Source organism: Leopardus geoffroyi, chromosome D2 (genome assembly GCF_018350155.1).
Source record: "Leopardus geoffroyi isolate Oge1 chromosome D2, O.geoffroyi_Oge1_pat1.0, whole genome shotgun sequence".
In the NCBI taxonomy this organism is placed as follows: domain Eukaryota; kingdom Metazoa; phylum Chordata; class Mammalia; order Carnivora; family Felidae; genus Leopardus; species Leopardus geoffroyi.
The window spans coordinates 36,753,799-36,770,251 of record NC_059334.1 but is presented as its reverse complement, the minus strand read 5'-3'; the positions used below and the strand labels follow the sequence as shown (position 1 = coordinate 36,770,251).

At 43.5% G+C, this 16,453-nt stretch overlaps 1 protein-coding gene across 7 annotated transcripts in view; it reads right to left on the bottom strand.

Annotated features, from left to right (window-relative positions):
• LRMDA (leucine rich melanocyte differentiation associated) overlaps positions 1–16,453 on the bottom strand; it is a 1,047,682-nt gene that overhangs the window by 453,754 nt on the left and 577,475 nt on the right. For all 7 annotated transcript variants that reach the window (XM_045437740.1, XM_045437736.1, XM_045437737.1 and 4 more), the window contains one exon: positions 1,556–1,682. In XM_045437740.1, the coding sequence (XP_045293696.1) occupies positions 1,556–1,682 (127 nt within the window). The remainder of the gene's footprint in view (positions 1–1,555; positions 1,683–16,453) is intronic.

The following is a 16,453-nucleotide window of genomic DNA, read 5'->3' as shown; positions in this document are numbered from 1 at the left end:
ACTATAATAATTTTTCAAACAATGACTAAGAAACTTGGTTGACCAAAGGATAGGAGAGGAAAAAAACCCATCAATATTGCCTTATGATAAAGACTGCTATTTATTTGTAAGCCCTCTCCTTCCACTTCTATTAAAGTGCCAATTTATAATGACCATCTTAGTATATTTTACCTAAAAAGAAAATACTGTCTTATGACTTAAAGTATAAACAGCAGTTAATAAATGATTTTGCCTCTCATTCTTAAAGTGGACATATGCATACATGGTTTTATTTCATACTCTACAGAAAAGGCTCTGATCCTTTTTCTAGTTCTAACTCGCCATGAGAACGTGAACAAGTGACTGAATTACTCTAGATCTCAAATGTTTCACTAATAAAACAAGGTGATTAGACTTCAAGTCTGAAGCAACACAAGAGAATGGAAAGAATTTTGGATATAGCCACAGTTAAGACTGAATCTGGGATCTAGCATTTTGGTAAATATCTGGCTTTGGGTCCATGCTTGACCTCCTTCCTCATTCAGGTAAATGGAGAAACTGCATCCATCTCCCAGGGTTTGGTAAGAATAAAAAATAATATACTTAAAGGCACCCAGCACAGTGTCTGACCCACAGAAGTACTCAATAAAGAACAGCTGATGATAATCATTCATTCATTCATTCATCCCACAAACATTCACTGAACCTCAGTTCCATGCCAAGCATTTTTCTAGGTGTGATGGATACAGGAATTAACAAAACTGATAACCCTCCCTGCCTTCCAGCTGGTGCTGTGGCAGCATGGAGACCCATAACTGTACAGAGGAGCTAAGTGCCTTATACTGCAGAAAGCTTCCGATTCCACTCTCAGCCTCCCTATAGAATCCAGAGCCATTAGTCCCCCTGTGCCTCATCCCAGGCTGGCTAGGGACAGCACTTAAGGGGACAGCATGCAATAGAATGACTCTGCTAGACCTCTCTCATCAGCCTAGTACATCAAACACCACGGAGGGCAGAGTTACCCCCGGGGCTTCACACATATCTCGCACCTTTGCCCCTTCCCCCTCTGCTTTGCCAGAACTGTTCCCCAGGCCTGCACCAGAGCCTTCCAGAAACCTCCCTGAAGGCCAAGTTCGCTTAGAGGCACTACCCCGTACTTCCCACCAGAGGTCGCCCTCCCACACAAGCCCAAGCAACTAGAACCGGGCTTTGCCTTCTCAGCAGCAGTGACATTATTTTCTTTCTCTATTTTTATCTATTAAAAAGATTTCTTCACAGCCATAACTTAGATCTCTACACTAAAATGGAGCAACAGGAAGATATAATGGTGCATTTCATTTATGAATGACCTATAATAAATTACTCTGAAGTGTCCCGAGTGCCAGAAGACAGAACGCTTTGTCTGCCCATGGACTGTATTTCACATACTTTAATTTAGCTGACACATAAAACTCATTTGACATTTCGCAGGTATTTGTGTGGGGCGGGGGAGGGGAGCACAGGGGAGGGGGTGTGCGGGCGGGGACCACTGCGGGGCAGGGCAGAGAGTGGAGGCAGCGGGCAGAGCCAAGGATATCTGGTTCTTGTTGAGGGTTAAGGTATGGAGCCTGGGTAACCCTGGCAACACGAGGTCGTTCCCGAGCAGATTGTTGTCCAGGATGAGTTCCTCCAGGCTCCCGAACGCGCTCAGTCCTTCCAGTGACCTGCAATGACAAAGGCAACAGGAAAAATGATCCTGCACTAAATCAGGGAGGCCATTATGAGCCGAAATAAATATTTTAACCTTCCCTTTCAGGACTGGGAATAGTTTGGGCTTGGTGCCTGTCAGCAAAGTGAATGACAAGAATTAGTAGCGGGAGCCGGGGTGGGGGCGGCGGGGGAGAAGGGGCCGCTGGCACTCACCGCATCCTTCACGCATTGCCAACATGAAGGATGAGGGTCACTTAGTGAGTAGCCAGGATCCAAAACAAAGGGCTTCAGATACGGCCTGCAGGATAAATTTGTCAATGTCTTGTGCCTTCAGGCACCCAGCCTCGGCTGACCCTAACCTCCATTCCCAAGATAAATAACTCTGTCACAGTTCACCTTCATTCCCTGGACACAAATTTAAGTTGTCATCCATCATTCCTGCCCAGAAATATCATACCCCTCTTACAATAATAAATATAACTTCAAGTATCATTTCTTAGCGGTTCTCCTCTGCACAGTCCAGGAAACGGCAAGGAAGGCTTCCTTGCTCTCCCTTCTCAGCCTTTGACTTTTATCCCCCGTTTTTTTTTTTTTTTTTTTTTACACTAATCGCTTAATTTGCGTCTGCCTAGTGTCCCTGTGGCTGCCCCCAAAGGCAAGGCATCTTCAGAAGCACATAATCACTCCAGTCGGAGAGGGTTGTTTCTTTTTCTTTCATGATTTCTTTTCCTTTTTGTTTTTGTTTTTGTTGGGCAGGGAGAGGAGCGGTGGTTTAAGGAAGGAGTTGGGGGAATTTCTGTTTCAGTGCTCCCGGCTTGAAGTTACAGTTTTAATTTATGGAAAGTGGATTTCTCACTTTATTTTTGAAAGAAGTGTGGAATGCAGCAATGTAGATGTCAAGGCAGTAAATAATCAAGGATCTGAAAGAATTAAGTACCCGGCTCAGGGGGGAAAAAAAAAAAGTATCAGAAAGGGAAAAATAGCCTTGTTTACACAGTTAGCTGAAAGTTAACTCTTGATGTTATGGTCTCAGGAGTGTTGGGGGTGGAGGCGGTGAGGGGCAGTTGTGCGCATGTGCTACTCTCCGCGCGCGCAGACGTTAATTAAAGAAAGCCGCCCGGTGGAGGGACTTGCACAGACACGCATACTCCCAGCTCATTCACCTGCCAGACCCAAGAGCTGTGCTGAGCTTGCACAGGCTGACAGCTGAGCTACGACGTCGACCAGAGGGCGGACTCGCCTGGGATCTCCTGGCTATTCTATAAAATGTGACGAATCAGGGAGATGTTGTCTACACTATTTATTCATTTACTGATAGCACTTGCGTTACAGACACGCCTGCTTGTGTGTGCAGTGCCCGCACATCTGACGTGAGTGTGAACTTTAGCACCAGAGCTGTCTCCAGACATCTGTATCTCCTTTGTGGGATCTGTGCCAACAAGGCTCCAAAACAGGGAGTCAATATGCAGGAGGTGTGGTGTGCAGTGTCAGTCATTAAAGCCCCAGACTCCACTGGGCGCACAGCTACCTTGGTGTGTCTCATTCCTCAGGGCCCAGCACCCAGACCACCCCCACTCCTACAGCCAGCACTACCTGCTCCACAGCAGGAAGTCAATACCACTTACATTTTGGGCTAAGGGTCAATGGGGTCATTGTGCTTCATTTCTTCCTCCTTTCTCTTCTTCCTCATGTTTCGGGGGGGGGGGACAAACCAACACACACACACATGAAAGTTGTGACTCAGCTCCACCATTTACTTGAAGTGTGAGTTTGGGCATTATCAATAACCCATCTGCACTCCCTTGTTCTGTGCTGTTTCCAGCCCAGAGGAACTTATGAATATAAGCCAAAGAAGATGAACAAACATGTTACTAGCAAATGCTGGTTCCTTTCTTTTCTTTCTTCTTTTTATTCACTGATTTTTCTGGTAGCTGTGACCTTAGGGGGTGTTTTGGAGGGGGAGTGTGTTCTGGATGCAGGGAGTGGGCAGATGAGCAAATGTGCAAAGGTGTGCAGCAAGTCTGGCTTCTGCAGGGAAACTTCCACCTTTCCTGAAGTCCCTTCCCTCCGTGGGGGTTAATGAGTGATGATGGAAAAGTGCTTTTCAGGAGGAAGCCCTGTTTACCACAGGGGCGAGGGGCATTGAGGCCACCTCCCTTCAGGGTGCCTTATGGATGGCTAATAAGTCCTTTGTGCACAAACCTCAGTTGGGCTATGGTCAAAGGCAGCATCCAAATACACATTGTTCCTGAGTTATGTTATGCAAATATAATACTCTTATCATGAGAATCAGCAAATGGTTGGCAACTGGCAAGCAAAAGAAAGCTCCCTTCCAAGAGTGTTTCCAGGGAGGCATACGACAAAATGACAGAGCACGCAGAGGGACAAAGCTAAGAACACCAGAGGGAGTGCCCACAGGGCTGCCTTTCTCTGGGGCGGGCTCTGGGGCAGAGCTCAGTTCTGAGTCAAACTTCACAGAAGAGTAGGGGACGTTCAGGTTCAAATCCCGTTACCTGTCTGGTTGTAAGATTATTTTTGCCATTAATGTTATTAGCTGCTCAGCTAAAAGGGAACCGTGTTACATGGCGGGGGAGGGGAGGTTGCTAATTAATAAATCCCTGTCTTCATGTCATCAGTGTAGTGTGCACTTGGTGATTTAATCAGCTAAATTCAGAGCTGAGGAGACAGAGTAGTGAAGGGTAAAACTGGAGAAGACAGGATTTCTGGGGCTTGGTTGGCATGCGGAAGCCAATAAACACACACCTGGAAGATGGCTTTATTTTTTGCTTTTAAAAATTGGACTTTTGTTGTTATTGTTGCTGCTGTTTTCATGGAAGGAGGAGGGGAAAAATTATTTGCATCCATCTTTTTTTTATTATTATTTTCATCCATCTTTGAGTTCATACCCCTAGATACAAGATGCCTGCAAAGAGGTGTGTGCTGTTAAGTAAAATGACAAGGCAAAAAAGGCTTTAAGGATCCACTCAGATCTGTGCTGTTTAATGGGACAGCTACAGTAGCTACAAGGAAAAGATGATGAGATTGCAATTTCTCTGCCATAATCTTGTGTGTGCACAGCAAAATGCACCCCAGACCCAAGGGCCCTGGTGGAGGGGGCGCCTGTCACTCCACAGTTACTTGCCGGCTTGGTCTGCAATCTGCAGATGTTTGAGGAGTGGGCTGTGAAGGCAACGCAGACATGTGTGCCAAGGTCAGGGGCTGGGGTGGGAGAGCAAGGCTTCACCCACTACCTGGGCACAGGCAGCTGGAGAGAGGTCTTCCCAGCCCAGGGAAGAGATGCCAAGGGCAAGACAGGGAGACAGGGTGTGCGGTCTGACCTATGGCAGGTGGTTTGCTCTGAAAACCTAATCAGCAACTCCGAAGCACTTCACCAGCAGGAAAGCTGCCCATTATCTCACCCACAGGTACCATCTCTGTTACCTCATTCACAGGGCTCTGGCTGGGCTCCCCCAGGAGCCACTGCAGCTGCTGGGAGAGTCCCTGTGCCTTTTCCAAAGTCATATCAAAATGACAAAACATCACAACGCATTCAGCTCTAGCGGATTCAAACAGAGAGAACTTTTAAGTTTCCACTGTAATTAACCCTATCCTCGTTAAGATAATTATGATCAAGCTTCCTGTCACAGTTAATATCCCAGCATCATTGCCCGTGGCTCACACTCTGCCCTCATTAGCTTATAAAAACAGCGGCACTAACCAGGCGGCCCCAGCCCTTTCCAAGCTAAGCCAGTGGTTGTGAGCCGCTAAGGAGGGGCCTCAGGCAGGGCAGCAGGCCCCACAAAGGGGTGGTCGCTTGAACCCCAATACCTTCTGCTTCTGGGTGGGCTTCCACTCAGTGGCCTTCATTCTATTCCCAAAAGTTAGCCACTCGTCAGAATGGGGAAGGAAAAGGGCCAGGACCACAGCAGAGCTGGTAGGCTTGGGGCAGATGACCTACTAATCCCTCCTGCTTCTTACCCAGCAAAAATCCAGCCAGAAAAATCACCAGAGGACACCTCCAGAACCCTCCATTCAAGAAATGCCAACCTTATTCCTGGGGTGTAAGCAGTGGTAATCATTAGATCCCTCTTTCCTCCATTCTCAGGCTATAACAGGGGTGATGCTCCTCGCCAGCATGACTCAGGCAGGGATGGGGGACACAATTAACCACAGACCCTAAGAAGAAATATCTCTCTCTGTGGAACCACAGCTGGCCTCAAACCCAGAACCAAAGGTTGGAATGTTCTCAAACTAATTAAGAAAATAAGATCTGAACTAAAATCTTTACCTACTCCAATATATCTATCCAGATATCTATATCTCTCTCTATATCTATATATAGAGGTAGATATATCTAGATAGATAGATAGTTATAACTGAGAAAATGGGAGTTTATGGAAATTCTAGAGAAGCTACCCCATTTGTCTTATGTTCACCACAGCGGCTATTCGTGTAGACCTGCAAGGTTCCGCTGCTGCCTGCTCTGTAATGGTCTTTCTGGATGACTTTCGTCTGCCCAGCCCCCAACAAAAAAGGGATCTCAACGTAACCTCCATAATACCTGGAGAGTTGTCAAGTGCACAGTAAGGATTCAATACCCCTTTGTCAACTGACTACAGCTTGACCCTCAGCCTGTGAGCCACTCCGAGAAAAGCTGACAGTAAAATCCCAAGGGCAGGGCAAAGAGTAGGCCTCAGGGCAACCGGCCAGAGGCTGGGAGGGCAATGCCTACACCCATTCCTTCAGAGGCCAGATGCCTCCTCCTATTTACCCTGAGGCCAGTGTCTACAAACAGGCAGAAGTGACATACAATGAGTTTGTACCCATACACCAGAACCAGTTATTAGGCTATTTAAATCCTTCCTTACCACTTGGGAATAACTGCAGCTCTGAATACACTGAGTACCCCCTCCTGCTACCCTGGCCACTCTTCGGAGCCCCCCAGACCTTTCACAGTCCAGCAACTAAGTAGTTAATGCCCCCAGAGCACAGAGCCTCTAGGGACCCTGCTCTAGATAGGATGTTTCTCATTGATCAGTGTAGTTGTTTAATAATTTAAATATCACCCTTGAGAGCAGGAATAGCAACTTGCACCTTTTTTATTTGCCCCACCAGGCCAAGCACAGGGCCTGGCACACAGCAGGTCCTTGGGAAAGGTCTGCAAACTGACAAGAGAGGCCATGACCACAGCTAGAAGAAAAGTACAGGCAGCACAGAGCTATATAGAGGGGATGAAGGAAGAAAGAAAAGAATGGGACAACAGTGATATGGCAGCTCACAGCCCAGAAAATGGCCCAGTGGCAGCACTTCTGAAAGGCCATTAATCCAACCACATAAGAGATACTCTTTCTCTCTATCACAAAATTCTTTTTATAGCCCATGTAAATGGTTACATGTATCCACAGTATATTACTAGAGATAGTGTAGTATATACACTATACAGCATATGCCACGGAACACTACCAGAGATGGCGCGGTACGTACACTATACGGTGTATACCACGGAATACCACTAGAGGCAGCATAGTATATACACTATACAATATATACTACAGAACAGTACTGGAGATGGCATAGCACACACTATTCAGCATATACTACAGAATGTTAGAAGAGATAGTACTATGTTATATGTACAGCTGGGTCTAAATATTTTCCGTGTATTTTTCTGTCAGTCAGGTTACATAGCTAGGGATATATATATACGAGTAATATAAGTATACCAATAGGGGATGAAAGTCTCTAAAAAAAACCAGACAAAGGTGGAACAGGCTCATGGCTATGTACAATAGTGTATACTGAAACCATGTGACAGTATATCATATGCAATTTGTCAAAGTCACCCCAAAGCCCTTAAGTCCCCTGTCAGGATAGATGATCCTTGAGTTGCATGGAATAAAATTCAACACTGGTGTAACAGACCTGAATCCAAGACCAGTCAAAAATCTAAGGCAGGTGACAAAGTGTTTATTAACTCTAAGTGGGATTACGTGTGACGCCATCATGTACCATACCTAAAATACTAATAAAACTGTTATATAGGATCCCTAAAGAATTATTGGAAATGTGTAAAGAGCTGGAAACACAGAAATGGGTAATACAACCACAGTTATTTGAAAAGGGAAGATTCTTCACACTTTGGATTAATAAATTCATATACTTATGAAATTCTAGTCAGATTATACCTCTGAGAAACTGGTATTTGTTTGCCCTAGGACAAAATAAACCAGGTTTCTGGTCATGATACCCTTTTTACTTTTACTACTAGGAAGCTGAGAGTGAAATGGTGACTCAGATGTAAAAAGATAACCCCGTGGGGTCTCTATATCCGCTTTCTAACTTTGTAGTTGAGAATTGCAATTTATATAGCCTTCATATTTTATCTATACATTTTTTAAATTAATTCTAATAAGCTAGTTCAGATCCTCTGTAGTATGAAACAAGATACATATATGGCATTGAGTCTCAAACAGGCAGTTTCTGTACATTAAGGACAAGTTCTGTGAGACCAGCTATTAATGTGGACAGTTAACTAGGAATAAAGGTATATTGTGCCAGATTTCAAAAAGGCTTTGACATATCCCTATGTCAGGAGAGCAAAAACTAGGCTAGAAAATGACAACTTTAGACAGAGTCATAACTGGTTAAAAATATAACCGAAGAACACTAATTAATGGCCCAGCTTGCAACGAAGGAAGGGTCCGGGGACTTTGGTCCTGTTTTTTGCCAATGACTTGGTTCAGCATATGTTTATCACATTCATGGAGTGCAAGACCCAAGAAAGATATTCAGAAGCATAGAGTAGGATCCAAAATGATCGTGTTGGAATCAACATATTGTTTCAGCCCAACAAGATGAAACTTCATATTATCTAATGTGAAGACCTGAATATAGATTTCAAGTCCAACTACCCAAGGGGCATCTGGGTGTCTCAGTCAGTTGAGCGTCCAACTCTTGATTTTGGCTCAGGTCACTATCGCAGGGTCGTGGGACCGAGCCCAGGGTCAGGCTCCGCATGGAGCCTGCTTGAGATTCTCTCTCTCCCCCTCTGCCCCTCTCCTCCAGTTGTGCATGCTCTCTCTCAAAAATAAAAATTAAAAAAATTTAAAGTCCAACTATCCAAAAATACCTATTTGGAGAAAAAAAATAAAAGGCAAATGTAAATTGGGGAAAATATTTCCAATCTAACAATCTAAGGTTTAAAATCCTTAATATTAAAAGAGCTTTTGAAAATCATTAAGGGAAATCTGAAAGCCCTAAGAGAAAAACAAAATACATGGAAAGAAAACACACAAGGAATATATATGGTCAATACTAGAAAGGTAGAGTGAAATTTCAACTTCACTGGGAATCTAAAATATTCACATTAAACAAGATATTTTCACTTAACTAACAAATCCATTGTTTCCCTAAATCTTAACACAGTCTTGTCAAAAGTTCAAAGTAACAGACCAACACAACACTGATGGGAGAATGAAGCTGCTATAACCTTTCTGGATGGCAATTTATATTAAAAGTCTTAAAAATGATCACCTCTTATCCAATAATTCTAACACTGTATTAAATAAATATCAAAGAAATGTGCATGATTTAAGTATGTTCCCTACAGTATTATTTATAGTAACAATGTAAACATACCTAAATGCCCAATGATAAATGATTACAGAAAGCTCGATGTATCTGTATAATGAAATGCCATGAGGTAATTAAAAATGATATTGTATACATATATCTACTGATTCAATAAAATGTCATGCTATCCTTTTAAGTACCTAAAATGAAGTTATAATACATACAGCACACACATTACAATCTCATGCATGGAAATTAAATCATCTATTTCTCCCCTCCATTCCCTACACAAATTTTAATGTGTACCATGTTTTCCATGTAGATGGTTAAGAGCCGTAAAGTAGTCTGTTAGTTGTTCCTAGTTTATAAACTACTGTTAATGTACATAGGGACATTATGACAATTCTGTATGTATATACTGATACTTCAAAGCATACAGGTGTTTATGTACCTACATACTGATAGAGGGATCCAGATATATACTACTAATCTGTGAGTAGTGGTTATTTGTAGGGTGTTTTTTTTCTTTTCTTTTATAGTTTTCACTAGTTACTAGGTTTTCTATCATGAGTAAGTATCATATAATCAGAAAAGACTTGAGTAACTATTACTTTTAAATAAAACGATTCTCCAAACATAAGATGCAGGAACCTTGCATAAAGAGCAGTGTGTATAAAGGTTTAGTATGAATCAGCAGAGTGGGGCTGCCTCCCCAGAAGGGAATCTGATCCTACTCTAGTGACCCCTAAGTAACTCTACCTGGAGCTTTGTTTCAGGTCTGAGTGCCAGACTCAAAGCAGCATCAGCATTTAGAAATATCATACAATGAGACCAACAAGCTGGTGAAGGGTGTAAGAAACAGTGATGGAGACGGTCAAAATTATTTAACCAGGAACACAGGAGGCTTAGTTGTTTCAAAGTACTAAGTCTCTGGCATTCCAGAAGGCAGAACCAAAAACAAATAGGACAAAATAATAGAAGTTGGAAGGAAAGTTGTCAAGTCAATTTTTTAAAGCTTAAAAAGAGGGCTGTTCACCAAAGGAATGAGCTACCTTCTGAGTCACTATCTGTACATGATCAGAGATTAGAGTTACAGAGAATGTTTAGAGGAAATTTCTTCATAGAATATTAGATTTGATGACTCTAATATTCTACCCAGATACTGTGCCTATCTAACTGCAGCTCCTTCCTTTGTAACTACAGTTTATAAGGGCTCCCAAGAGCTGTTTCTTCCCTGCCAGACAGCCTGGTGGAAAGAGGACAGCAGAGAGTTCTAGCTCTGTCATTCTCCATCACACTAAACTGTGTGCCTTCTTCTGATCCTCTAGCTGGGACTGTGCAAAGCTTCTTCAATGCTTCCCTAACTATGGGGATATCCCCATAATTAAAAAGGCACATGTTGGGACGCCTGGATGGCTCAGTTGGTTGAGCGTCCGACTTCAGCTCAGGTCATGATCTCACAACTGGTGAGTTTGAGCCCCATATTGGGTTCTGTGCTGACAGCTCGGAGACTGGAGCCTGCTTTGGATTCTGTGTCTCCCTCTCTCTCTGCCTCTAATCCACTTGCATTCTGTCTCTGTCTCTCTCAAAAATAAACAAACATTTAAAACAATTTTTTAAAAAAAGGCACATGTTAACACACTGGCCTCTTATGCCCTGTGAACTAGATTTCCAAGCCACAGTTCTATTTGACCTGTTGTGGTCTTCTTCATAGACTCATAGACTTTGAGTCCCAGAAGAATTGTAAGCTGTTCGATCCTCAACTTCACAGAAGGTGACTGATAATCAGAGAGCCAAGTGGCTTACCTAAAACCACACATAGTAACAAAGCCCTGCTTAGAACCTTTGGACATAGAGTGCAATGGTCCTTCAACTGAACTCTGCTAAATAACCTGTAAATAGTTTCTAGTTGAGATCTAGAAATGGAAATTCACTATTGCCACAACCCTTATCCAAACACTGTGTATAGCTTTCTAATCCATTCATTATATGTCCTCACAATCAGACTGAGGTCTTCAAATTCTTTTGCCTTTTGATCTACATCCCCTCCTGACCCTCCTAGGACAATTCCCTGATGAACTAATTCTTATATTTGGATAATGTGGCCTTCATGAGGTAAAGTATACTTTAGGTGGAGCTAGTCACCTTGGCATGTACCTCTCTATAGCTCACTCACTCATTCATTCATTTCATCCACTTACAAAAAGGTACTGAGTGCCAATTCTGTGCCTAGGATTTTGCTAGTCTCTGGGGCGATAAAAAGGACTGTGGCATGCTCCCCTACTTTAAGCAGTAGATGTAAGCAGGGTAGGAGTTACCAGATAATGCAGGGTAATGGGTTAGACTAGGATGATAAACAATACTCTGAGGAGGGGGAGGGTTAGGGAAGTTTTCAAAGAGAAAGTGGGCTTGAGCTAAATTTCAATCAGAATGAATTCTAATTCTGTGAGCACCCTCTTACACTTTATGCCAAATTTGGTGGCAAAGGAACATAAGAAGAAGAGGTAACTAATCCCGGCATGCAAGTAACTGCCATTCCAAAAAGCTTACTTGGCACAAGAAATCATACATGTGTTATCCTCTTCCAGCATGGCAGGCTCTCAAGATGCACATACATCTGGGGATATAAAAGATGTACAAGTCATGGCACCTGCTCCCCCTGGGCCTACCATCTATGGGAACAGAAAAAGAAGTTGGACTTGAAATGGAGAGACCATAACGGACAGCACATTATTCAACGTTTATTTATTTTTGGGACAGAGAGAGACAGAGCATGAACGGGGGAGGGGCAGAGAGAGAGGGAGACACAGAATCGGAAACAGGCTCCAGGCTCTGAGCCATCAGCCCAGAGCCTGACGCGGGGCTCGAACTCACGGACCGCGAGATCGTGACCTGGCTGAAGTCGGACGCTTAACCGACTGCGCCACCCAGGCGCCCCGGGACAGCACATTATTAAGCAGTGTGGGCAAAATGGGCTCTAGACATTGAGAGGAAAGAAATGAGGGCTGCAGCGGTCACCGTTTTCCACCCACTCCTCCTGTGTTTGTCCTGAAGTTATTATAGCAAGTGGTTCCCTGAGGACAAAGGTGAGAACCAGGTACTCCCTATGAACGAGCTAGATGCCTCCATGTCTTATTCCCATCCCTTTGCCCATCTGGCCATCCTCCATGCCTCTCAGTGAATCTTTCCTGCATTTCTCCCACCCTGGTGATAGGGCTTGGTCTGGGCTTTGACTATGTCTCTGAAATTATTTTGGTTCACGGCTTGAACTTTTATAAAACCACACATGCACGCATGGAGCCTGTGGCCTCAGGATCTTGTTTGTTTTTAAGAGTCTAAAGAGTGAGTTTGTTTGGCGGGTTCTATAAATGGAGGTTTTCTTTACTAGGGAGATGTAAGGGAGTGGACATGGTGTGTTGCAGCCGCGGTATGTGTGTGTGTCGCCACGGGGCGGAATTCAGCGCCTGGTGGGGGAGGCTCCCACAGCCATTGGGCAAACATATGTTGGGCCAAGAACACAGCTCTTCAACCTCATGAACTGTTTGCTTGAAAGATAACAGTGTCTCTTCCACACAAGCCTTTCACCACCCTCCATAAAGGGAATTTAATTCAACAGATGGTGTCTACTCATTGCAAACCAACCAGAAAAGGAGACATTTACATGGCTGTGCCTCAAGGCCCTGGGGACCCAAAGGGGCCCTAATCAAATACCTTCCCAAAGACTAGCTTCCCCATGGGTAGGGCCCCCTGGAATGGAATCAGGCCAGGAACACCAGCAAAAATATGTCAACTACTGATTCTGTGAGGTCCCAATTGGCTGAAAAAGGTGAAAACATGTTTTCTGTCCCAGACTACAAGATACCTTTATATTTCCTGAAGGAAAGAAGGCCTTGGGTGATATGGTGACCTCCAAAAGTGGCTTACTATTAGAGCCATTTTCCTTCTTTTAAAAGAGCCCTAGTTCCGTGCTTTGAAAAATCTTACAAAGAATGACTTTGTTAGGATTGTACTCCATTTCATATAAAGGCATATTCTGGGACCCGAGGACCTACACCTCACAGAAGTTAACAGTGTTAGGGACAAAGAAGACAGATCAAATGCTTGCAGATATGCAGCATGAGAAACAAGAGATTTTTACCAGGACTAAATGCAGGTTCTTTCATCCCCATCTGTCTCTTTAGTTACTTGACTGCTGCTCTTGGGGGTAGAATGTCATGGTGGTATTTTCACAAGGAAGATGGTATTTGAATGGAGACTATCTTGTCAACTCAGTGAAGCCAAACACAAATGTGGCAATTGGGCACACAAAGTAACACCACTAAATTTGGGTGCACGATCTCTGTTTTCAGTGTCTGGCTATCATTTTCTCATCCATTATGGTGGAGGAAAAATCCCAGACCTATACACTTTGCAGATATTGGAAGAGGCAGGACATGAGATAAGGTATCTAAAAACAAGCCTAGGTAGACATAAGGATTGTTGATATTTGAAAGATCATTTTTGAAAAAAAAAAAGTGTGCATTTTATTCTCAAAAGAACTAATTAGTTACCTCAGGTAAGGAAGCGAGTAGCTAACGCACCAAAAGACATACTAAAATGTATTCAGAATTGTCGGACAAATAAGGAAATGCCAGCTTGCGAGAACCTCTATCTGAAGATGACCAGGGACCCTGATTCTTATCCTGCCTTGGTGACTACCTTCCTGCAGTGCTTCAGTCAAAACCTTTGTCCTGTTCTGGGCCTCACTTAACTCTTTTGTAAACTGGGGAGGCCAGACTCAATTATTTTAGATTTCTGTTCATTTTCTAACATTCTCTGCTCTAAAGTGGGTTACAATAGAAAACTCCCAAACCAAGCTAAAGTTTAATCTTTGCCTTAGACATTTCATCACTCAGTAAAAAGTTGAGCATACATGTAGTAATCTTCATATGGCCAAAAAGATAGAGGCTGGAGGCTAGTAGCAGGGTAGGGGAGAGTTTCAAGTCTCAAGTATGAAAGCTGATTAACAAAATAATCTGAGAGGGGAAAGTTGGGGGAGAAGAAAACTCCCACTCTCCCCCCTGCGTTTTTTTCATCTTTCCTAGCATCCTAGACTAGGGAGTGACAGGCTAAGTGACACAGTGCTCAGAGGGCAAAAGATAAATGTTTGATGAATTGGCCACTGGTAGGGAAGTGATGGGCTTTGTATGTGCATAATGGCCAAGCTGCCTTTCTGTGCCGATTGTCTGCCAAGATAAGAAGCCATAATGAATGGACCTTGAGATGCCCTGGACAGAAGCAGTTTTAATTTGATTGGTTTTAATAAAATTAATTTTAAAAAGAAGAAAATAGCAGGAGGAAGAGGGTAACAATTTGGAAAGACCAGGAAGACTAAGAGTTACATATATCCAGAGTGGATACTAACCACTGGTTTTTCCATTCATTGTGCTAGTCAAGTCAGCAGAGGAAGACAGGTTTGATTTCGTTACATTTGTAAATCATAAGAAAACCTGTATGTGCCCAGTATTGTGCAGAGACACTTGAAATATGGAAATTAAATGGCCTGGCTAAACAGAAAAGTACCATAAAAACTACAGAATGGATTATTCCCTCTCAGGGAATGTTTACTGAGCACCCCCTAGTGTGAATGAAACAAGTCTGCTCCCACCTGTGTGGAATCTGATGGGCTAAGATTTTCTAGCTAAGTGAGAAATACTCTCCCGGTCCAAGAACTCCTACTTTGATAGATGCTGTCATCCAAGGGGCCATGCCTGAATGTCTTAGGTACCTTCTAACCCACAGGCAACTAATCTCCCATTTCCATATGTATTCCATGATTTGGGTCCCCTGGCCCTACATTTGTGCTTGGCTTAACTGAGTTTACTAGACAGTCTCCATCAGAACAACACTTCTCTTAATGAAAACACCACAGTGGCAATCCAGGGCCAAGAGTGGTAGTCATCTAACCAGAGGCAGACAGGAGAAAAGAGGCTCACTCATCCCTAGGAGAACACTAGCTATGCCCACTAATGAACTGCCCTATGGACTTTAGTGTGTGTGTGTGTGTGTGTGTGTGTGTGTGTGTGTGTGTGTGTGTGTGTCTGCGTGTGTCTGTGTGTTTTCCATGTGCAAAACTGGGAGTTGGAGCAGACAATCTGCTCCATCTTTGCACTGACATTTATTTGAGATCTTGTATGGCTCAGACACTCTGATAAGTCCGGGAGTGCAAATACAGTGAAGATATTATCCTGTCCTCAAGGGGCCCACGATCTCATGAAACAAGGGCAAAAACACAGTTATAACACAATGAGGTTTAAATGCTCCTTCTGCCTTCAAGAGACCATAAAAGATCTTTAAGGTCCCATCTAATATCTAAAATGTCCTAAGATTAGAGCCCTAACTACCATTTTTTTGCTTTGATTTTTAAGACCAAGTATAGAATTACAAAGAAGTTTGGTTATCCAAGCACTTTAATGGTCACCTTCCATGATATCATGCATTTCCAGGGTTAGGATAAAGAATTCTATGCAAAATGCAACATTAAAAATAGCCCCCACCCCACCTCTGAGGGTACATATTTCTCCATGACTGCAAAAGGAAAGCCACTCATTACTAAGCAGCTCAGTGAAGCTCACACTATTGGAGAATATAAAGTTTTATGAGCAGGTCTCTCCTCCTCTCTCTGGATATAAGTGAGAAAGTGAGTGAGTGAGAAAGCTGGAGAGGTCTGGCTCAGGAGTCCAGGGTGAATTATAGACTGCCGCTCAAGATTCACAGCTCTTCGTGGTAGGAGGTTAATATTCTCACATGTCATTAGGTCTGCTGGCTCTCCTGATGGTTCATTGAAGCAGGCAGCAAATTATTTCCTCATGCTGCAGAGGACAGCACACTTCAAAGCAAGGGAACTCAGGTCAGGATAGGCCTCCAGGTGGATTAATGACTTGGGATCACAAGGGGTTGTCTCTAGGTAAGAATGAACCTGAAGCTTTTGACAAAGCTAACTTTTTTGATCTGTCTTGACCTGGCTTTCAAGCCAGACCTCCAGATTTTATTTCTATCACCTTCTAAGGACCTGTCAAGATTTGTGGGAAGACTGAGTAACCTGTCTGGTCATTCTATCTTCACTTGAAGTGCTTCTACCTGCTCTCTGCTATTATACAACTCACCCATGGTTCAAGGTGGAGCTCAAACCCAACCTTCTTGGAGAAGACTTTTCAGCCTGTCCCAGATGTGG